Below are 24677 nucleotides of genomic sequence, written 5' to 3' on the forward strand. Positions count from 1 at the left end.
GTGGTCAGTTCTGATTGGTTAAAGCTGCTCCAATAGTTTCATAATCAACCAGCAGGAGGCGGAGCCCGAAAACAATCATAAATACAGAATGAATGTATCGATCCCGGGTTACGGTCCAGCCGTGAGAAATGAAGCAAGATGTCACGTCAACATTTAATCTGAAGGAGTGAGACGTTTTACGTTAAATCACATTGTAAAACAACATTTTCACACATTAATATAAAAAACATTTCATGTTAATTAAATGTATAAACACACTTTTTCACAGGAGGCACTCATTGTTTTCATGTTTTTATAGAACAAACAGTAGAAAATGTGATTTTATTTTATTTTTATCAAGTACACATTTGAAAAGAATAATTTCCTCATCATCTGACCTCCCTGAACTTTTGACCCTCTCTTCTGATTGGCTGACTGTTTTCTGAGTGACAAACGTCCAGACCAATCACAGCTGTTCTTCAGTTTTGGAGCTTGCTAGCTTTCTTCCACATAAAAGGTTGGAGAAGACATATGATATCATCGTGAGTTTGTGACATCACAAACTCAGTTGCTGAGTACGAGCTGTGAGTATTTCTCTGTGGACAGATTTTGTTAAAGTTTTTATAGCTGCCAGACCTACTTTATAGTCAAAAAGGAAATCAGAATTCATTCGAAACTGCTTTCCTTGCATGTCTGAACGTGATTTATTGTTTTATTCATTCTTTCCTGCGTAAAGTTCTCATGAATAAATATGAATAAACATGAATAAACATGAATTCCACGCTACCTACGGACCGTTAACATTCAGACGTTAGTTTGTCGTTCAGTCGCTGGAATCTTTTTCTCATGGTGTGAAGGCAGTTTTAAAAACAGCAGCAGTGACGTCATTAAAATTACAGCAGACCTCTGACCTCTGACTTCCTGTCCGTCATCTAATATTAACAGTCAAGTTTTAGTTCCTCTAACGGTCATAAACACCTGCTGACAGTCGGATGTGTTATCGGTTCTGTTCAGTTCTATTGGATCCTGTTTGATGGACTTGACCAACGTCTGGAGGTCCCTGAGGTTTACGGTCCTGAAAATGGTTCACGGTCGGTCCCTCCTCGGTCCACGGACCAGCCGTCTGACCACAACGACCCGGTCCTTATCTTGACAACGTCTTCATGCCTCAGATCTCGTCTCCAGATAATCACGTTATTTGGCTCATCGGGACACAAACCTTGTCGATGTTTTGATGTGGCAGCTTCACAGACTGACACCGGTTCAAGAGGTTCTGTTCATTTCTAATGTTACACTCAGTAAGCTGGAGATAATTTACGACTAATGTAAAACGCTCCATCATTGGTTTGAGTTGAGAGAAGAAAATAAATGAGATCCTCACTGAAGGATCATAAAAGGAAAATGATCAGAAGTACAAAGGTCAATCAGAAAGCTCCATTTACAGGAGGATCAATAACCTTCATCAGGAGTTATTGATCAACGTTAACGTGATCGCTGCTACGTGAACATGTGTGATGTCACCTTGGACCTGAAACTGGAGCGGAAACATGAACTGTGTAAACGGTCATTAGAGACCCTCGAAATGTTCCAAAAGTCTACGGCGATGAAGCGACGAGCCGGCAACGTGTTCTGATGACATCACGTTTCAACAGGGGCGGAGCTTCGTGTTGAAGATTTTGTGTTCCTCAAAGGACTGATGAAAGGGACCAGACTGAAAACCAACGTTGGATGGATGTGATCTTCTGCTTTTAAAAACAGACATGATTCTGTGGTGGAAATCACTGCGTGGGCTCAGGAATACGTACCAGTGGTCATGTTGACGTGTGGAACTCATGAAGGATGTTGATCCTTCGTGTGCACCACCATGCTGCGTTCAGGAACACTCTGAACTTATTGATCGAGCTCTGATTTCCATCTAATCTCTGATTGGTCTGTTGACCTCCGGCTCCCCGGCAGTCTACGGTCCTTGTCTGGGCACCCAGGTGAAGTTCCAGCGGCCCTCCATGTCCTTCCTGACGAAGGCCTGTCCCTGGGGGAAGCTGTGAGTCTTGACACTGCTGGACGGACTAAGGGACATACTGAACGCCAGGTCCATTTGGCTGCGAGGTGTCCATGGCGCGGCGGGAGGCTGAGGTGCTGCCGGCGGACTCGTCGGGCTGCAGCCGATGACAGGCGTCCTGGTTTGGTTTGTGATTGGACTTGAGGACGACATGGGGGACAAATAAAGTGTCTCTGCTGGTGGACTGAACCGGGTCGTGTCCTGGGAGAGTGTCCGGCTGTCGTGTACTGGAGACCAGTAGGATGGATGTTGGTCTGCGTGTGCCTGAGAGAGGACGTGACTGAAGGCAGTGAGACGGACCTCCGCTCGGTCGGACTGGAAGGAGGTCGAGGTGTTGAACCTGATCTCCGCTTCGGGAGCTTTGTGATGTCGGGTCGGTCCAGTGGCAATGAAGTGACCCGGATGGTCCTGAGCTGACTTGGCAGGATGAATACAGTTTGTTAGTTGAGCTCCGTACCTGCAGTCAGGTGATCTCTGGTTCCTTTGGACCGGTGAAAATGTGGCGACCGGCGGGCCGAGAGAGGAGAGAGGAGAGTATTCGGGGGATGAGGACGAGGGGATGGCAGCATCGTGGACGAACCCTCCAAGACAGTCTACTGAAGACTCAGTGGACGTATCGATGGTGTCCCGGTCCTTCAGTCCCAGCGTCCGTAGAATCCAGAGGTCCAGATTTGTCTCTGAGCGGGCCGCTGTCTCAGAGGACTTGCAGCAGAACTCGCCGGTGAGGTTCCGGCAGACTCTCTTGCTGACCTGCTGAATGCCGGGTTCGTGGTGGAGGTACATCTGGTCTCTCTTCAGACTCCTCCTCCCGTCGGTGAAAAGTTTCTGTGAGGAGAAATGAGGACAGAATGAGACGCAGGTCGGACCTTCAGTCGGAACTTCAGTCGGAACTTCAGTCAGCCCTTCAGTCAGACAGTTGGGCCTTCAGACAAACAATCGGACCTTCAGTCGGCCCTTCAGATGAACAGTCGGACTTTCAGTCGGACCTTCAGACAAACAGTCGGACCTTCAGTCGGACCTTCACACAAACAGTCGGACCTTCAGACGGACCTTTAGTCGAACCTTCAGACAAACAGTCGGACCTTCAGTCAGACCTTCAGACAAACAGACGGACCTTCAGACAAACAGTAGGACCTTCAGGGGGACCTTCAGTCACACCTTCAGTCAGAACTTCAGGCGGACCTTCAGGCGGACCTTCAGTCGGACCTTCAGTTGGAATTTCAGTCGGAACTTCAGTCTGACCTTCAGTCGGACCTTCAGGTGTATCTTCAGACGAACAGTCGGTCCTTCAGTCAGACAGTCGGACCTTCAGTCGGACCTTCAGTTGGACCTTCAGACAAAAAGTCGGACCTTCAGTCACATAGTTGGACCTTCAGAAAAACACTTGGACCTTCAGACAAACAGTCAGACCTTCAGTCGGACCTTCAGACAAACAGTCGGACCTTCAGACAAACAGTCGGACCTTCAGTCTGACCTTCAGTCGGACCTTCAGTCGGAACTTCAGTCGGACCTTCAGTCGGACAGTTGGACCTTCAGACAAACAATCGGACGTTCAGGCGGATTTTCAGACAAACAGTCGGATCTTCAGTCGGACCTTCAGATGAACAGTCGGACTTTCAGTCGGACCTTCAGACGAACAGTCGGACCTTCAGTCACATAGTTGGACCTTCAGAAAAACAGTTGGACCTTCAGTCAGACCTTCAGTCGGACCTTCAGACAAACAGTTGGACCTTCAGACAAACAGTCGGACCTTCAGACAAACAGTCGGACCTTCAGTCACACAGTTGGACCTTCAGTCAGATATTCAGACCTTCAGGTGGACCTTCAGACAAACAGTAGGACCTTCAGTCGAATATTCCGGCCTTCAGGTGGACCTTCAGACAAACAGTCAGACCTTCAGTCGGACCTTCAGATGAACAGTCGGACCATCAGACAAACAGTCGGACCTTTAGTCGGACCTTCAGACGAACAGTCGGACCTTTAGTCAGACCTTCAAACGAACAGTCGGACCTTCAGACGAACAGTCAGACCTTCAGTCGGACCTTCAGACGAACAGTTGGACGTTCAGTCGGACCTTCAGACGAACAGTCGGACCTTCAGTCAGACCTTTAGTCGGACCTTCAGACAAACAGTCGGATCTTCAGACGAACAGTCAGACCTTCAGTTTGACCTTCAGTCAGCCCTTCAGTCAGACCTTCAGACAAATAGTCGGACCTCCAGTCGGACCTTCAAACAAACAGTCGGACCTTCAGACAAACAGTAGGACCTTCAGTAAGACAGTTGGACCTTCAGTCAGGCCTTCAGACAAACAATAGGACCTTCAGTCAGACAGTTGGACCTTCAGTTGGACCTTCACGTGGACCTTCAGTCGGACCTTTAGCCGGACCTTCAGTCGGACCTTCAGTTGGACCTTCAGATAAACAGTCGGACCTTCAGACAAACAGTAGGAACTTCATTAACACAGTTGGACTTTCAGTCAAACCTTCAGTTGGACCTTCAGACAAATAGTCGGACCTTCAGACAAACAGTAGGACCTTCTGTCAGACAGTTGGACCTTCAGTTGGACATTCAGTTGGGCCTTCAGCCGGACCTTCAGTCGGACCTTCAGTCGGAAGGTCCAGACAAACAGTCGGACTTTTAGGCAGGCTTTCAGACGAACAGTCGGACCTTCAGACCTCCAGTCAGACGTTCAGTCGGATTGTCTGCTTCTATCGGTGTGGACGGACGAGTCTGACCGAACAGGTTTTTCAGGACAATGTTGGGGAATAAAAGGTTTCTGATATCGACTGCTGTTATTAGAACCATCTGAGGATTTTTTTTTTTAAACTTCATCAACCCAGACGGGGCGGAGCCTCAGCAGCTGTTTGTCTGTAAAATCTTCATTTGAAAAGTCACTAAATCCATTCATCAGATAGAAAATAAGAAGAATAACTACGATACTTCCTGTGGATGTTTAGGAACCAGTGAAGATCTCATCGACTTCTGGATTGGACCAGAGCGCCCCAGTGCAATAAAGGTCCAGTACAGCAGTGGTTCTGAATGGTTCTGCACTCACCTTGGCCTTCTGCTCCAGGCTCCTCACAAAGGAGGAGGTGAGGAACTCCCGGAGTTTGTTGTTCTCCTCCTGCAGCCTGGCGAGCTCCTCCTCCCTCTGCAGCAGAGTGTCCTGCAGCTGCAAGCATTTAAAACAAGTTCAGTACCGGACTGGACCGCAGCCTGGAGCAGAACTGGCCCCGTACCTCCTCCTCCCACTGAACCAAAGTGAGCCAAAATATATCAGAAACGTCAGCTGCCATCTTGTTCTGGTGACGTCATTTGTACCTTGAGCTTCCCTCCTAGCTTATGTGGGAATTGTTGAATTGTTGAATTGTTGAATTGTTGAATTGCTGGTTTCTCTGTATAATATTGTAAAGTCTTGCTTTAAGGACTTTAATGTGTTAAGTGCCATGATATAACCTCTGTTGTGATTTGGCGCAATATAAATAAAGTTGAATTGAATTGAATTGATGAGGGGGTGGGGACACTGCGTTGAGGTCCTGCCTCCTTCCCCGCCCATGAGGCCACACCCCTTGAACTGAACGTAACACAGCTGTAATCTTTACAGACCGTCAGGGACGCTCAGTGTTTTTATGATGATCAGTAACTGTTAGCTGTCGCGCTAGCGAGCTACATGTCCCCACAGCTTGGTGCGAATGCCCTGCCCCCTGCCTACCACGGCTCCACCCCCCGGTCATTACTTCACATGCTTCTGCTGTAAATGACATCAGAACAAGATGGTGGGAAGGTTTCTGGCTTCACTTCATGTCGTCCATCTTTATGTAAGTTTGGGAGAAATGTTGTCGTCCATCCATCCATTATCTACACCCGCTTTATCCTGAGTAGGGTCACGGGGGGGCGGAGCCTATCCTAGCTCACTTTGGGCGAAGGTGGGGTTCACCTGGACAGATCACCAGTCCATCATAGGACATAGAGACAGACGGAAACAAAGACCATTTACACTCTCCTTTACACCTCAGGGACATTTGTAGAACCACCAGTTAACTTGAGGTTCATGTTTCTGGATGATGGGAGGAAGCTGGAGAACCGAGAGAACCCACGCAGGCACACGGGGAACCTGCAGACTCACACAGGAAGGCCCGGATTTGAACCCAGAACCTTTTTGCTGTGAGGCGACAATGCTAACCACTGCACCGCTGTGCTGCCCAAATGTTGTCGTCTGACGTTCAAACCATAGATTCTGTTTGCACCAAAGAAATTTTAAATATATTTAATATGTTTACAGATGATGTCCTGCACTGCCGTGTTTTTTTTTTTTTCAGATTAAAATAACTGAATATTGTCTAAACACAAAGAGTATCATACAGTATCGTCTAAACTTGGACTGTTTGTAACCAGTTATTGTTGCTGCAGTAAAATCAAGAGAGGAAGTTGTCGTTACCTGTTTGTTCCTCTGGAGGTTCGGGGAGAGCTGCTCGGTGCACGTCAGACCAGCAGGGGGCGACGCGCCAAAGAAACACTGAGACTCTGACAGACAGAAACACACACAGCCCTCCATGTTATTGTAAATCAGACTTTAAAGAGGAAGTACTCAGGTCCTTCAAAGTAAAAGTACCAGTAAACCCATGTAGCAGGACTGCAGGTTAACGTGTGGTGGTTCCAGAACCGAGGCTCCGGCCCCTCTGAAGGGCCGTCTGATAAATCTGATGGGTGATGACACCATTAAAGAAGAAAACACTATTTTTTAAATAGTGAATTTTTAAAAATAATTTAATCAACTTTGGCATCAAATGAAACAATGAGGTTTATAAAAGTCAGGCAGGACATGGAGTCATTAAAGTGACAATTATTAGATATTATGATGTCATAAACATGATCCTCATGTGAAATAAGTCAAATTAATTTCAACCTTAAAGTCTTAAACAGTTTCTTTCCTGATCAGTTTTTAACAGATCTTATTATTATTTATTTATCTGCTGCTTTAATGTCAGATTAAGTTTAATTTGGAGGTATTGATGACTCAGACTGAACGAACCACTGGTTGTTATGGAAACATTACAGTGTGACATCAGCAACACCTGGAGGCCGTTGGAGGAACTGCAGCTGTGGTCTGACAGCTTTCAGAGCAGCAGGGATCAGCGTGATGAATGGAAGCGTGTGAGCGAGGAGACACGCAGGAAATGAAAAGATGAATCTCAATATAACCCAGATGGTTCCATCGGGTCGGGCCGGATAGCTCCAGTGGACTCTTCTGTTTGATGAATGAGTCCCACTCTGCTGAAGGTGGCGTTTATAGAAGAGCTTCCTCCATCAGGAGTCTCAGTCAGCAGAGTGAAGCCACACTCTGATTGGACGGAGGACAGTCCACCCTGCGGCGTCCAAAACCAAAACCTTTACACCTATTCTTGTTAGATGGACTCACCCCACGCAGGTGCCGGCTCGTGGCGCTTCTCTCTGAGGTCTCGGGGGTCAAGGGCCCAAATGGAGGCCAGGGTTTCCATAGAAACGTCAACACTGTCAGGGCCAAGGGCCAAGTCCTGGAGCAGGAGGTGATGATGATGATGATGAAAAGGAGGGGATCCCTACAGAGACGGAGAGCTGAATGAAGGGAGAGGAGGGGGGGCAGTGTGTGTGTGTGTGTGTGTGTGTGTGTGTGTGTGTGTGTGTGTGTGTGTGTGTGTGTGTATGTGTGTGTGAGGACATGTTGGCGGGTCCTCAAAGGACCGCCGGTTCAGACGGGTTTCAGAGTTCAGGTCCGAATCAGGATGAGAGTCCTGGAGATGTAGGACACAATGAGGGTCCCCACAAAGATGGGAGCACAAACATGTGTGTGTGTGTGTGTGTGTGTGTGTGTGTGTGTGTGTGTGTGTGTGTGTGTGTGTGTGTGTGTGTGTGTGTGTGCAGTGCCAGCTGGCTGTGTGTTGATATGGTGATGATCAACACTCACTTACATTTTACTCCAGAAACACTGTCCTCTACAGGCAGAGACAGGAAGTACAGGAACACTGTCCTCTACAGGCAGACAGGAACTACAGGAACACTGTCCTCTACTGGCAGAGACAGGAAGTACAGGAACACTGTCCTCTACAGGCAGAGACAGGAAGTACAGGAACACTGTCCTCTACAGGCAGACAGGAACTACAGGAACACTGTCCTCTACAGGCAGAGACAGGAACTACAGGAACACTGTCCTCTACGGGCAGAGACAAGAAGTACAGGAACACTGTCCTCTACAGGCAGACAGGAACTACAGGAACACTGTCCTCTACAGGCAGACAGGAACTAGAGGAACACTGTCCTCTACAGGCAGACAGGAACTAGAGGAACACTGTCCTCTACAGGCAGAGACAGGAACTACAGGAACACTGTCCTCTACGGGCAGAGACAGGAAGTACAGGAACACTGTCCTCTACAGGCAGAGACAGGAACTACAGGAACACTGTCCTCTACAGGCAGAGACAGGAACTACAGGAACACTGTCCTCTATGGGCAGAGACAGGAAGTACAGGAACACTGTCCTCTACAGGCAGACAGGAACTACAGGAACACTGTCCTCTACAGGCAGACAGGAACTACAGGAACACTGTCCTCTACAGGCAGACAGGAACTAGAGGAACACTGTCCTCTACAGGCAGAGACAGGAACTACAGGAACACTGTCCTCTACGGGCAGAGACAGGAAGTACAGGAACACTGTCCTCTACAGGCAGAGACAGGAACTACAGGAACACTGTCCTCTACAGGCAGAGACAGGAACTACAGGAACACTGTCCTCTATGGGCAGAGACAGGAAGTACAGGAACACTGTCCTCTACAGGCAGAGACGGGAACTACAGGAACACTGTCCTCTACAGGCAGAGACAGGAACTACAGGAACACTGTCCTCTACGGGCAGAGACAGGAAGTACAGGAACACTGTCCTCTACAGGCAGACAGGAACTACAGGAACACTGTCCTCTACAGGCAGAGACAAGAACTACAGGAACACTGTCCTCTACGGGCAGAGACAGGAAGTACAGGAACACTGTCCTCTACAGGCAGAGACAGGAAGTACAGGAACACAGTCCTCTAGAGGCAGAGACAGGAACTACAGGAACACTGTCCTCTACGGGCAGAGACAGGAACTACAGGAACACTGTCCTCTATGGGCAGAGACAGGAAGTACAGGAACACTGTCCTCTACAGGCAGAGACAGGAACTACAGGAACACTGTCCTCTACAGGCAGAGACAGGAACTACAGGAACACTGTCCTCTATGGGCAGAGACAGGAAGTACAGGAACACTGTCCTCTACAGGCAGAGACGGGAACTACAAGAACACTGTCCTCTACAGGCAGAGACGGGAACTACAGGAACACTGTCCTCTACAGGCAGAGACAGGAACTACAGGAACACTGTCCTCTACGGGCAGAGACAGGAAGTACAGGAACACTGTCCTCTACAGGCAGAGACAGGAACTACAGGAACACTGTCCTCTACAGGCAAAGACAGGAACTACAGGAACACTGTCCTCTGCAGACATGACTTCAGCTTTGTAGTTAGCTTCTTTCTATTTTTTATTTCTATCACACATTTCTTTGGCAGAATATTTTTAATTCAGTAAAACTCATCCTAGAAAGTCTGACAGAAGTTCTAACTGTATCTAACACTGTGGCATTAAATGGTTAGTCCAGCTGTTTCACACAATGAGTTGGAGGGCGCTATCTAAAAACCTCAGTGATGTCATGGTGGTTATCTTATCTTATTATCTATTTGTTTTCTTGTGGGATTTCATTGTTAAACTGTTGAAATTCGTCTTTAAGATTTTCCTTCTTTGAAGCATTTAGAGTCTCAACTTCAGACCAGCGTGTCCACATACTTTTGGCCATGTAATGTCTGACTGAGAGAATTAATGCGCAAATTTAAAGTCATATCATTAGAAAGAAAACATTCTTCAAACAATAAGAAAAATGTTAAATATTGCAGCTAACATCACCAGGCTATGATAAATATTTGACCTGATGAATAATAATACAAATAGAAAACATACAGGTATAAGGACACAATATTTAAGTATATGTTAATATGAAAGCTGCGTCCTGTAATAAACTACCTCTCGTTTCCTAAAAGCTTTAAGATACTTTTAATGAAATGTTCCGCTCCGTTCAAAACCCTCCGATCAACTCCTCGCGGATTAAACACCAAACTACCTGCACGCACGTTCATCAACTCTCAGGTTGGAGATGAAACTCACTGAGTGATTCTTCGCTGTGACGCTGCGCGCGCTGCGTCAGGCTGCACCGCGTGAGGCGTCGTTTTGCCGCGCTGCCGTTCTGAAACACAAAAATCCTGCGAGGAGTGAGAGGCTGAAACATGCGGACGGACAGCTGAGGAGACTGAGGCGGACTGAGGCTGAGACGGCCGCTCACAGGTGTGTGTGTGTGTGTGTGTGTGTGTGTGTGTGTGATGACGCAGCGGTCTGCCCAATCAGAGGGCCGGACGAAGCTGGTGACGCTGCAGGTTCCTCGTGCCGTCACAGTTTGAGCCTCCAGCGGGATAAAAGAAGCAATCAGAGTGACGTCATCACTTTGTTGGATGTTTTCCAGCTTCAGAGAAACTGTTCACTGCTGTACAATAATTAATGTTTTATAATGTGATATAATACTGTACAGAATATTATATAATACTGTAGTATATGAACGGAGGGCATGTAAAGTACAGTGAATAGTATATTATAAGAATAAGATATTATATTTTTTTATGATATATATTATATAGTCCGTCCACTAGAGGGCACTGAGCAGTGTCAGTGCTGAGCCTCCGGTTCAGACAGTAAAAAACACGTTGTTGGGAAACAATCATGGTTTGGATTAGAATAAGTAATTTTATGTAATATCAATTCGTTAACATGATGTAGTAATTTAACAGCCTTCCCAACAACCAACCCGGCCGCCTGTCCACCATGACTCCATCACTCTTTGTTATTGGTCACATGACCTCCTTTTTCCACCCTGGTCAAAAGGTGTCACCGACCCTGTCCTCTAGTGGACGGAAGGTGTATTACACATGCTGTCGTGAAACAATGTTACAGCATACCGATGTATGAGAAGCTAAAGGACACTATGCCCCGCCCACCTAAACCAGAAACCTTTTGAATGACAGTCTGTTGGCGATGGAGGTTTTTTTTTTTGTTGGTTTTTTTTTTAGCCCTCCCCTAGTGGCCCTCAGTGGTATTACACTTCTGCATTGATTTCCCTTTTCAGACCAGGAGACTCCACATTTCTCTCCAGTCTGCAGCTACATGCTAGTATGCAGTATTAGACCATCAAATACAACCTAGTACTGCATAATGCAGTGCAGTATCCTGATAAAGTACAATGTAGAGCAGTAATATGCAGTATTACATCATATTGTTATATATCATGGTTTACTGTTAAAGCCAATTAGGTTTTCTTCCCTTTGCTTTAATTCTATTCGGTTCTATTCGGTTCTATTCCACAGTGATACTTTACACATCCACAGTGTTGCAGGGTGAGGCTGGTTAAGTGGTTGTGGGGGGGCAGATTTGAGCCTCAGCTGGAGATGAAGCTATGTCTGCTGCGCGTTTCCCTTCCTTGTTTCCTTTCCTTGTTCCCTTTCCTTGTTTCCTGACTGGTGGTTGGAAACAGGAAGTGAACAGCTGTATCACATGATCCACCAACACCAGACTGCTGTTATTCACGTGACCACTAGAGGGCCGAACTTTAAAGCAACATTGAGTCGTGACGAGCTGATTCAACTCCTATTCTTCGTCTACTCATTTCCTTTTCTCCTCTCCATCTCTTGTTGTGCCCCCCCCCCACACCCCTCCGTTAATGTGTCACCCTGCTGGTATGTCAGTTTGTCTATTTGAGAATTAGATTCTTAATTGTTGATGCAGTTTAACAGACCTGCTGTCAGATTACAGGTTAACTCAGGCGTGTGTGTGTGTGTCTGTGTGTGTGTGTGTGTGTGTGTGTGTGTGTGTGTGTGTGCGTGTACACGGCAGACAGGGTGTGTGTGTGCGTGTGCGTGTGCGTGTGTGTGTGTGTGTGTGTGCGTGTGCGTGTGTGTGTGTGTGTGTGTGTGTGTGGCAGACAGGGTGTGTGTGTGTGTGTAAGAGTGCAGGTCGCAGGTCGTCTTTGAAGTGTCTCCGTTGTGTCCTGCTGAGCTCTCATTTGTAGCCAGTAGGTGGAGACGCTCTCGGCCAATTAGATGGAGCCTCCAGGCTGCCGTAGTTCACGACACCCGGCAGCAGGTCGGAGGATTAGAATCAGCAGCCAGCTGCTTTCATGCTGCGGGGCCTTTGAGCCAGGCATCATTATCATCATCATCACCATCACCACCACCATCACCATCACCACCATCACCATCACCACCATCATCATCATCATCATCATCATCACCATCACCACCATCATCATCATCATCATCATCACCATCACCACCATCATCATCATCATCATCATCATCATCACCATCACCACCATCATCATCATCATCACCATCACCACCATCATCATCATCATCATCATCACCATCACCACCACCACCATCACCATCACCACCACCACCACCATCACCATCATCACCATCACCACTACCACCACCATCATCATCATCATCATCACCATCACCAGCATCACCATCACCACCATCATCATCATCATCATCATCATCACCACCATCACCACCATCATCATCATCATCATCATCATCATCACCACCATCATCATCATCATCATCATCATCATCATCATCATGGTGAAATGGTGTTCTCGTTCAGACCCTCGACTGAACGGGGACCCAGAGGTTGGGGGGGCGGAGCCTCTGTTTGAGAGGTGCGTTAACGTTTGTTGAAATTCATGAAATTAATAAAGACATTATTCACACCAACTGTAAACAAACAAAACAACTCAAACAGATTGAAAACAACCACAAAGAGTTGTGAAATAAGAAGTTTGAAACCAACATTTTCGACTTCATCAGCTTTAAACTTTGAACCTTGAATCCTCTCTGCTCCATGACATCAGCACAATATCCTGTTAACTGTGACAGTTTTCCTGCAACTGGTTCAGTTTGTGATCAGAACCATTAATATTAATGGCTCCGATGGAATCACATTTAACACTTAATCCCCATCAGAGGGAACAAGTGGGCTACCTGGTGGTCTAACTCAGGTTCAGTGGGACAGATGTTAACCCCCCCACCCCCCTCCCGCTCCTCCTCCCTGCTGGGACCCTAATGACGGTGGGCAGGGCTGCAGGATTTGTTTTACAACAATGGCTACTGCCTGACTGCCAGCAGCCTGTTCTCCGCTGGACGTCCATCCGACAACCCCCTCAGCTCCACCCCTCCAACCCTACCCACCTTTAAACAGGCTGCTGCTTCAGGCTGCTCCACCACTTCACTCACAAAAACCTGGAACAGAATCCAGAACAAAACTCCTGCAGACTGGAACCACAAAGAGGAGAACCTAAGCCACATTACACCACCCGAAACCACCAACAACCCTCAGCCCTCAACCACAGACCTTCATACAGTCACCATTAACCTCCATGTTACTGTCATCAACCACAGACCTTCTTTGGCTGGTTTGGTCCAGGTTGGGTCAGTTTGTTTGGTCCAGTTTGGGTCAGTTGGTTTGGTCCAGTCTGGGTCAGTTGGTTTGGTCCAGTCTGAGTCAGTTGGTTTGGTCCAGTCCAGGTCAGTTGGTTTGGTCCAGTTTGGGTCAGTTGGTTTGGTCCAGTCTGAGTCAGTTGGTTTGGTCCAGTTTGGGTCAGTTGATTTGGTCCAGTCTGGGTCAGTTGGTTTGGTCCAGTCTGGGTCAGTTGGTTTGGTCCAGTTTGGGTCAGTTAGTTTGGTCCAATCTGAGTCAGTTGGTTTGGTCCAGTCTGGGTCAGTTGGTTTGGTCCAGTTTGAGTCAGTTGGTTTGGTCCAGTTTGGGTCAGTTGGTTTGGTCCAGTCTGAGTCAGTTAGTTTGGTCCAGTCTGGGTCAGTTGGTTTGGTCCAGTTTGGGACAGTTGGTTTGGTCCAGTCTGGGTCAGTTGGTTTGGTCCAGTCTGAGTCAGTTGGTTTGGTCCAATCTGAGTTAGTTGGTTTGGTCCAGTCTGGGTCAGTTGATTTGGTCCAGTCTGGGTCAGTTGGTTTGGTCCAGTCTCAGTCAGTTTGTTTGGTCCAGTCTGAGTCAGTTGGTTTGGTCCAGTCTGGGTCAGTTGGTTTGGTCCAGTCTGGGTCAGTTGGTTTGGTCCAGTCTCAGTCAGTTTGTTTGGTCCAGTCTGAGTCAGTTGGTTTGGTCCAGTCTGGGTCAGTTGATTTGGTCCAGTCTGGGTCAGTTGGTTTGGTCCAGTCTGGGTCAGTTGGTTTGGTCCAGCTTGGGTCAGTTAGTTTGGTCCAATCTGAGTCAGTTGGTTTGGTCCGGTCTGGGTCAGTTGATTTGGTCCAGTCTGGGTCAGTTGGTTTGGTCCAGTCTGGATCAGTTGATTTGGTCCAGTCTGAGTCAGTTGATTTGGTCCAGTCTGGGTCAGTTGGTTTGGTCCGGTCTGGGTCAGTTGGTTTGGTCCTGATATTGGGATCATAATTACTTCAGGTAAACCTTTCAAAATAAAAGCTTGTAGTCATGGAGCTTCAGACTCGTCATGTTTACGTCCCGATAGTACTATAAACCAAAACGTCCTCAGTGACGCAGTCGCACACAGGAAGTTACCTCTGTCAGCCTGTCAATCAATCTTTTATGTCTTTAAAACCCAGTACGTCACATATACAGGTGTGTGTGTGTGTGTGTGTATGCGTGTGTGTGTGTGTGTGTGTGTGTGTGTGTGTGTGTGTGTGTGTGTGTTAACCTGCCTGGTTAATCCTGAGTGTGTGTTTGTCCCCCGTGGAGATGAACTAAAGCCAACAGGAAAGCCTGACTTCTGCACAGGAGGTCACTGCACACACACACACACACACACACACACACACACACACACACACACACACACACACACACACACACACACACACACACACACACACACACACACACACACACACACACACATTAACTACCCCCCTCATAACACAAACATGGACACACAGGAAGTGTAATCCCCTCGTAACACACACACATCAGCGTACATCTAACCACCAGTCTCAGTCGTGTGTGTGTGTGTGTGTGTGTGTGTGTGTGTGTGTGTGTGTGTGTGTGTGTGTGTGTGTGTGTGTGTGTGCATGTGTGTGTGTACGTCGCCCCCTGCTGGGAGCTCCAGGCCTCGAGAACAAGCAGCTGCTTGGTGTTGAAGACATGAAGTTATGTTCTCATGTTTTATCAGTTTATCTGTGGTTACCATGACGATACTTCACGGTCTGTGTCTGGGACCGCTTCAAAAATGTTTGCGAGCATTTCCTCTATTGACTGGAGGCTCTGAAGGTGAAAGGTGAAAGGTCACATTCCTCCAGAGCTGTTAAAGTTGTTCTGAACTCCAACTGGTCCATATGTGTGGGTTTCGCCCCGGTGCCTTCAGGGACTTCTTTCTGTCCTCATACCTGTTGAATCATGTCACCTTCTGTCCACGGCGACCGTCGGCATCGCTACGTTTAGGGACGGCCCTGCTAGTGTAATGAGATGATGTTGGAGCTGAGTACTAATCACACATTACTGCAGCTCTCGGAGGAGTCGGGTGTCGCCAGGCCTCCTCCCTCCCAACAATACACCGACACACCTGCTGACACCACCAGCACTCGGCCCTCCCATTGGCCGTGAGACGAACGCGTGGCAGCCGTGAGGTGTGAACGGGGTTCAGAGCGAGTGTTCTTCCTGCTGAGACCTGATATCTGCTGATGTGGTCATTAAGTCTCAGGTATGAATTGTTCTGTGTTGTTGTAACGTGACGCTGTTATTGTGGATGATCAAACTCACCCACATTCAGAAACTCTGAGTTTATTTTAAATGGAAATAATCCAGAAACATCTGAATCTCATCATAAGAATAAAATGATCTGATGCCGCAGTCTGCATCACCTTTTTAATAAATGTTAATCACAGACTGGATATAAAAGAGTTCGTAGTTCAGGTCTGTAAAATGGTTCTGATCCAGAAGTGTCTTCAGCTGCAATACCAGCGAGTGCCACTAGAGGTGGGCTCCAAAAAGCCTCCGGCTCCATAGACTCCCATTCAACTTCTCTCATCAAATCCAAAGTGAATAAAATGTGTCCATCAGTTATCTCGGTGTTGTTAGCTAAAGTCACTCCTTCTTCTTAGTTTTCTGGAGGTCCATCTGAAAATAATCCCTCATTCATTAGAAAAGAAGATTCAAGAAGACCTGGTTTTGGGGGCGTGTCTGTTTGATTGACAGGCCTGTGGTGCAGTCAGGTTACAGCTATCGCTGGGCGGGACGTAGTATCATCAGGTTTCCAATCAGATCGGTCAGATCCACCGCTGGCTCCTCCCCCAGCTCGTCCAAATATGGTCACTTCCTGCTCCAAACCGCTCCGAACTATCAAAGATGATGACGGACAGAATCTGAACTGGAGGATTCATAACGTTCACAAACCAACGATGACATCACTGATGGTTGATGACATCACTGATGGATGATGACATCACTGATGGTTGATTACATCACTGATGGTTGATATGAATATGTTGCTCACTTCCTGCGCAGTGTTGGAGTTTAGGAAGTGGTTAGCGTAGCTTAGCATAAACAGTGGAAGCAGAGGGAAACAGCTAGCGTAGCTCTGTCCAGAGTTCAAACATGCAACATTGTTAAAGAAAACTACATGACGGAAGAATTTCTTTACGCGCAGACATGATGTTAAAGATGTTTCACTGTTTATTAATGTAATTAATATGAAGTTGAATATAACCAGCGGAGATGTTGGAGGTGCTGCTGATGTTCGATGATAGCGAGCAATGACTCACACTGATCTTCTTTATGCTTCCTTTAGTTCATATTATCAGCAAATTTGAATGTAAACTGGCTTTCGTATCGCCCCCTGCTGTCTGCTGTCAGTAACTTTCATGAGTTTTTATGGTCTTGTTGGTTGTTAATTGTTTTATTACTAATATTTTCTAATTTATAAAACTATATACCTGTGAAGCCCTCAGTGACGTTTTCTCTCCAAAATGAACTTCATGTATTTTGGTTGACAGGTTGGTAGTTGGACAGCGAGTCCATCAGACTACAGCTGGAAGCCGTCGTCAGGGAAACCAGGTGGATGTGAGTGTTACAGTGGAGCAGCAGGTTCCCTTCACTAACAAACTAATCTGGTTTAATCCCAACAGGAATCCAGCAAACCGACCATCAAATCTGAGCCTCCACTTTTCATTACTTCCATATTAGAGTTCTGCGTTAATGCGGCTCGATTTAACACAGCAGCTAACGTCCCCGAACGTCTCAGTGATTCCAGCCGTGACACGAACCAACGACGTCCTCATGGTTTCTCTGAATTTTTCAAATTCATCCTCTGGAAGACAAATATCAGAATTGAATCTCTCAGTGAAAACCACAGAACATTATTATTAGTGATTACCAATGAATAAACTGAAGAAAACACTTGAACCTTAAAATTTCAAAACATAAATGACTTAGTGGTCCTCAGTGGTACTACAGATGGAGTCTATGGAGACAGCCCACACACACACACACACACACACACACACTCTGTCCCCATAAGACCAGGGTAGTGCCACTAAAGGCCCAGACGGAGGAGAAAGGCTGTTTCAGGACTGTTGTGTCTCTAAACCAAACACAGTGTCTGAACAGCAGCCAAGCCTGGAGGGGCAACCGGCGGGCCAACAGCTCCCGTCGTCACGGCAACAGCAGTAGCAGTAGTAAGAGAAAGAAATTCAGGGATTGCACAATCCTATTTAACGTGTTACTGACACTGAAACCAGGCAAACTTTTCCTTTAAAAGACGTTTGAAACGTCGCGGAGAGACGACACGAGGCGGCTGGACGTAAACACACAACACAGAAATGTTGACAGATCGGATGAATGTTTCCTTCAGGAAATGTTACAACCAACAAGATCATTGCTACTATTTTAAGTTTGATTACAGCCATTTAAACTCAACCTGAGAGTTACTGTAAGAAGTCAGCAGGAAATGTTTATGGAGTTTATAAAGGGGAGAAGCTGCTTCAATTATCAGACACCTAAAAAGACAAAATGTCATGAAGAAACTTCTTCTTTATTCATTGAACTTTAGATATGAATGGTGACACCATGAATCCGTCCCTCCAGGAGTTTATGGAGTTTTGTTGTGATTGCTTCGATCAAAGATTCTTCATTAAAAAAAATTATCTTCTAATTTGTGGAGTTTAAAGTGAGTTTTTTGTGGTAAATTTGCAGAAAGTAGAAAAAATTGCAAGTTGAGAAATAAAAAGGAAAATAGTAATAATATAATAACATTAATCTGCGGTGACTTCCTGTGATAATAACCCTGCTGACATATTTGACCTGTAATCTGTTTTTCTTTCTGTTTTGGGGCTCAAAGTGATAAAAAGAGTCTAAAAGCTGCTTATCTTTCCAGAACAGACCGTCTGTGACTAATATAGAAACAAAGAATACATCTGCCTTCAAAATAAGAGCTTTAGACTGTAATATAGAAACGAAGATTTTATGTTTTGATGGTGAGAGGAGAGGGGGCTGGGCCTAATTATTTGAAATGGTCAGTTATTTTTGGTAATAAAGTCAGTTTTATTTTGAAAGGAGAGTTTATGATGTCGTACTTCCTGCAGAGTTTCTGTTCACGATGTTTTTTTGTGGGAAAATTGCAGGAATTTTGGAAAATTGATTGAGATTGGTTGAATTACTATTCTAATTGTTATTATGATATTATTATTATTGTGAGCGCAAGACTGATTAAAGCTTTCTATATAGACAGAGAAACTCACATTTAACTCTCCAAATATTCCATATAATTATATATATAACTATAACTGTCCACACATAACAACAGGCCTTCTAACTGTTATTGATCAGGTCATCAAGTTTTGTGTGCAAAGTGACAGAAGAAGAGTGTTTGTCTCAGATTGATGATAAAGATGTGTCTTAAAGTGCAGTACCACTGAGGGCCACCAGAGGCTGGTTCCAAAGACCTCTGTTAGTTAATCTATGTTCTGACTATAATATGAACACATTGATGATGCAGGTAGAGCGTGGCGAGGCGGATTATAGTGAAACTTTTCTGAATAAATCCAAAAAGAAAAGTTTTCATTTTAAAACTCACGAGTCCTTTAAAGTTTGATCAGCATCGTAACGTGATTTTTTTATCAGAGGAGTGTGTGTTACAGCGACACCATTAGTCCTCCATGTGCTCGTTCACGTCTGTCTCTGGGAGGACATTAATTCAGTCTTAACCTCGAGGACGACACTTCAAACCTTTGTTCCTCCTTTACTCTGAAAATCCTCTGATAAACAAAATAAAACCACAAGAAAAATTAGATTACATCACCAACCGTAGAAGACCAAGTCATCAGAAGAACTGCTGACCTGAAAATGTTCGTTTGTAAAATTAAAGACAAAAGTGCAGTGACTGAAACACAGAGATGAAAAGATTCATAAAGAAACTAATGGAAGTGAAGATGTTCCTCAAAACGAGAAAATCTGAAAAAGAAAAGACATTAAAAACAATGAAAACATTCATCAAAGAAATTTAAACTATGAACAAAGACATTTTTTTGAATTTAAAGGTCCTCACAAGTACAGAAGGAGAAGTGTGTGTGTGTTCAGTAACAGTGTGTCTTGTCACCGTAGCGATGGCACCAGGCCAGGGTGTTCCCAGTGAGCACGCTCAGACCAGAGAACAGTCCACCAATCAGAGCGCTGCTACCTCAGTTTTCCTGTCGCAGGGGGTCGCTGGCATCAATCAGGTCCTCAGATACCTGCCAATAACCCCCCCCCCCCCCCCCCTCTGTACACACACACACACACACACACACATTGTTTACCTCTTTCAGTCTGCAGCAGCCAATCAGAGAAGAGAATCAGAAAGTTGAAGTCGTTTACAGGTTTAAAGGTTCAGTTCACCCAAATGTGTTTGTTGGTTGTGTTCACTGAGTTCAGGTTTATGTTTCCAGAACCAGACTCATGGATCAGAACCACGCTGTGTTCATCAGGATCAATGACACAGAACCGATCCATCTCCTGTTACATCGTTCCTTCATCCATGTTCTCGCTGATGTTTCACGTGTTCTTTAAGAGAATCTACACAAACCTGAGAACGAGGGCGTAACCATGGCATCGACACGGGGGAAGGGGGGATTTCAAAAAAGTTTGGATGCTGTGTAAAATGTGAATAATTACAGTTTGTGATGATTTGTAAATCGCAAACTCATATTTAATCGAAAATAGACCAAAGACAACACATCAAATGTTGGAGCTGTTTATAAATAAATAAATACTGTTCATAAAAATATCTGCTCATTGTGAATCTGATGTCAGCAACACGTCTCTATAAAGTTGTTCCAGGATCATGCTCACCACTGAGCTGCATCAAATCTTCTTTTAACAACACTCTGGAAACCTTTGGGAACTGAGGAGACCAGTTTCTGGAGTTTTGAAAGTGAAATGTGGTCCCATTCTGGCCTGATAGAGGATTTCAGCTGCTCAACAGTTCAGGGTCTCCTTTGTTGTATTGTTCATGTCCTGATGCTCCAGATGTTTTCAATGATTGACAGGTCTGGACTGCAGGAGGCCAGTTTATCAGCGGACTCTTCTACTACGGAGCCATGTATTTCACACAATCAAATGCAAATCAATTTGAAACTTTTATATGATTTGATTTTCTGTTTTTTTTTTTATATTCTGTCTCTGTTAAAATAAACCTCCATTACAATTATAGACCGTTCATTTCTTAGTCAGTGGACAAACTCACCAAGAGATCAAATAATTATTTCCTTCACTGTATATGTATATATATAATCAGGGTATATATACATATATATAAAATCAGGGTATATATGCATATATATAATCAGGGTATATATATATATATATATGCATATATACCCTGATATGTATATATAATCACAGCAGAAAATTGAAGTGATAAGTGTGTAATGTGTGTCGGAGAACGAACTGATGAAGATGAAGTGCAGCACCCGGTTGAAATCGTGTCAGGAGGTTGTCAGTGGAGTGCAGCTGTGCCAGCCGGATGGAGGAGTAGTACAGGGAGGAGCCTGGAGGCCACACCCACCAGACAGACCAAAACAAAATGCACAGGACACATGGAAACAAACACAGGGAATGACAGAAACGAGGATGCACTAAAATATTTGATAAATTTCCTCCACTGGAGACAAAAAAACAACATGAAACACCAAACAGGTGTGTGGAGCCAGAACCAGATCAGAAACATGCTAGAACATTGACTGACTCTGGATATGAGGAGAGTTGATGCCCCTACTGGCCCTCCGTGGTACTACACTTCAAGGCACTTCTCCCTGAATTCACCAACTTTGTAATCTCAGACAGACACTGAGACTGAAGGTTGTCCTGCCGCCACGTTTTTAAATGTACGTTAAAAAAAAAACAGCACATTGTTTGTGATGCTCAGGGGGCGGGACTTGGCTTGCAGCACGTCGCTATCACTCAAACTGTCACCGGGACGTCAGCCGCTGCCTTCATCTGCTGCCAGCAGCCGCCAACGGCCCGCTGACACGATGATTACAGCTCTTAACCTGCTGGAGCTGTCAGACCTCCACGGAAACACGTCGCAGGTCACTGACAGGTTCTCTGAGTGATGAATGTCTCCGTCCAACCGCTGTCTGTCCCTCTGAATACGTCTCAGAGACTCACAGCACACGTTCGACCTGAAACCGAAGGACCAGTTTACAAAGTCACGTTTCAACACAAGTCTCATCTGTAATCCAAACCAGAGAACTCTCCTCAAAAACCTCTTTTTACAAACATACAATGAACGTTGAACAAAAAGACTGAAGAGGACAAAAGGACCAACAGACAGCAACAGACACACAAAACACACACAAAGGGACACAAAAATGATTTAAAAAATGACATAAAACAACCACAAACAGATGCAACATGGAATCGACCAGACGCATAATGACTAAAACAAAAAGCCAAATAAACGACAAAATGCCAATAAATGCAGCTTCGGCCGTGTTTGAGGTTTGTGTCTCTGGTTCTGGAGGAAGTCGTTGGGCTGAAAAGGTTCTGACGAGGTTCTGGTGTGTTATGGAGAACAAAGAACAATTCAAAGATATTCCAGCTGACTGAAAGTGATCTGCTGCCCCCCCGAGGCTGCAGCAGGAACTACAGCTGAGTGAGGAGGACAAACCCTGCAGACTTTTATTCTGAGAAAACACATTTCTTCTTCCTCCCTTTGCAGTTTCATTTTACTGCTGCAGCACCACTGATGGCTTTAAACAGGCTCGACAGGTCGTGGGGGGGGGGGTCCACTCCGGTCTCCTCTGGGTGAACGCTGATTCAGGTTTCGGTGCTTCGGTGTGAACGCCGGCTCAGTAAACAGAGACGGAGGCCGGGGGGGATATCCAGGGGAGACCTGCAGGCTTGATTTGGCCGAGAGGAGATCCGCTCACAGGACCTGAGTCATCTGATCCCCGTGAATCATCAGCTGGACGTTTACATGGTTCCTGCTGAGTCAGCAGGACCGCGGACTGAAACTCCTGCCGGGAAACTGATGAGCAACATTTTGTTTTCCGCTCTGATCTCTTCTATAAGAAAGCAGAACCTGTCTGCAGGACGTTTCTTCTGTTCTGACCGTCAGAGAACAACTGCAGAAATAAAAGTTCCTCCTGACAGAATCAGGAACCAAACGAACAAAAGTCTTCAGATTTCATCGAAATCTGAGTGGATGTTGAAAAATCTCACTTCTCGATTCACTGCTTGTTTTCTGAAGAGCATCAGATCGGATCGACAACAGCCAACCGTCATGAAGCCTCCAGTTCAGTACCAACCTGAGGACACTAGGCTCCGCCCACCTATAGCAGAAACATGACTGCACCACAGGCCTGTCAATCAAACAGCCCTGCCACCAAACATCTGTTTGAGTCCTAATATCTGACCTGAACTCTGCCAACGGTTCATCCGCAGGTCCTCTCCATGACTGCTGGTGTTGTTCCTGTTGCCGTGGTGACGTTAGCAATCATTCAGGTCCAAATGTAGAGCCAAAGCCGTGACTCACCTGGTGCTCTGTTTATTTCTCGACTGGCAAGTTCAGAGAGTTTAAAGGTTCCCGTTAGTTGGAGGGAGTTGGAGGTCCGAGTGGAGCTGATGAAACCTGACGGAGGTGGAGAGTTCCACATCCAATAACCTGAACCGAGCTTTGGGTTTAACGGACCTGTTCTGTTCATCACAACCCGAACAGCCCACAAGAACTGAAGGATTGATGGAAAACCAACCATGACGTTTCCTTCAGGAACATTACAGAACCAATCAGAATGAGAGGTTCTGATTCAGGTCCGGAAATCGGATCATTTGTTCAAGTAAATAATAAAAGAAGATCAATTCTGCCGGTTCCGGTTTCATTGATAATCAATACGTTTTGGATCAATCACTCCAGTCAGACCCGGGGCAGTGAACCACAACCTGAATCTGGACTTTTGTCTGAGAAATAAAGAATCTGTATTTAAGTCCATGTTGCCCGTTACCATAGCAACAGGGAGGAAGAAGGGAGGTGGGGGTTAGATGACATCACCGCGAGCAGAGAAGGTCGTCACTAATTGTGGGAGGGGGGGTCATTATTAGCGCGTTAGCTGCGGTGTCATCACTGTTATTAACCAGGTGTGTTTTCTCAATGACCCAATCCTCCGTCCGGCCCCCCGGGGGGGTCGTTGCCCCGGCAACAGAGACACAAAGAAGAAGAGGAGTTCAGGAGTTTGTTTCTGCTCCATCAAAAAGTTCATGACTTTCGTATTCGTTAAAGATCTTTAGTCACGTTTATCTGTACGCTCCGATGACATCACTTCCTGTTTCTACATCCAATAAACAAAACACAGCAGTTTCCACATAAAAACGTCATTTTAAAACCTGCACGTGTTTAAGTCACAACTTCTATCGTATCGTAACTTTTAACGTCCACAAAACTCTTTTCACTCTTTAACTTCACGTTTAAACATCGTGAATGAGTAAATATTTGGAAAATATTTGAAATACAATATAAAATAGTGGAAATATTCTGAGGAGAATAAATAAATACTGTGTTTGAATGTTTTCAGAAGAAACCCGAGACTGAAAATTTATGATTATTACTATTGATGAGGTCATTAGTGTTCATGTTTCTGTTCATATGACTGAATAAAGACAAGAATTAGTGTCCTGCAGAGCTGCTGACAATCCTGATTTTATATATTACATTTAACACGTTTATTACAATTAATACATTTATTACATTTAATATATATATTATATTTAAGACACTTATTACGTTTAATATATATTATATTTATTATGTTTAATATATATTACATTTAATACATTTATTACATATATGATAATATTACATTTATCACTACTGATAAATGTAATATTATCAGTATCAGAATTCTGTAGAAATTTACAATTTACAATTCTACACACAATATCCTATAATGACAAAGTGAAAAAAGTTTGTTTAAAATTTTTGCAAATCTATTAAAAATAAAGAACAAAATATAACACGTACTTAAGTATTCACAGCCTT

The 24677-nt window shown here is 45.3% G+C and overlaps 1 protein-coding gene across 1 annotated transcript; it reads right to left on the bottom strand.

Annotated features, from left to right (window-relative positions):
- Positions 1-240: 240 nt before the first annotated feature.
- gmnc (geminin coiled-coil domain containing) lies at positions 241-10371 on the bottom strand. Its single transcript, XM_069173193.1, has 5 exons — positions 10268-10371; positions 7458-7617; positions 6477-6562; positions 5094-5210; positions 241-2863 (listed from the first exon to the last, which is right to left on the bottom strand). Exons 2-5 carry the CDS (start codon positions 7534-7536, stop codon positions 1937-1939), a joined length of 1209 nt encoding a protein of 402 aa, XP_069029294.1. The 5' UTR covers positions 7537-7617; positions 10268-10371; the 3' UTR covers positions 241-1936.
- Positions 10372-24677: the final 14306 nt, after the last annotated feature.

The sequence above is a fragment of the Embiotoca jacksoni genome, unplaced genomic scaffold, assembly GCF_022577435.1.
Source record: "Embiotoca jacksoni isolate LCO1_2020_lvr unplaced genomic scaffold, fEmbJac1.0.p SCAF_58, whole genome shotgun sequence".
In the NCBI taxonomy this organism is placed as follows: domain Eukaryota; kingdom Metazoa; phylum Chordata; class Actinopteri; family Embiotocidae; genus Embiotoca; species Embiotoca jacksoni.

Coding starts and splice junctions, on each gene's coding strand:
- gmnc (XM_069173193.1), bottom strand. CDS start 7,536: ATGGAAACCCTGGCCTCCATTTGGGCCCTTGACCCCCGAGACCTCAGA. Junction 6,563..7,457: donor CGAGCCGGCACCTGCGTGGG/GTGAGTCCATCT, acceptor TCTGTCTGTCAG/AGTCTCAGTGTTTCTTTGGC. Junction 5,211..6,476: donor ACCTCCAGAGGAACAAACAG/GTAACGACAACT, acceptor AAATGCTTGCAG/CTGCAGGACACTCTGCTGCA.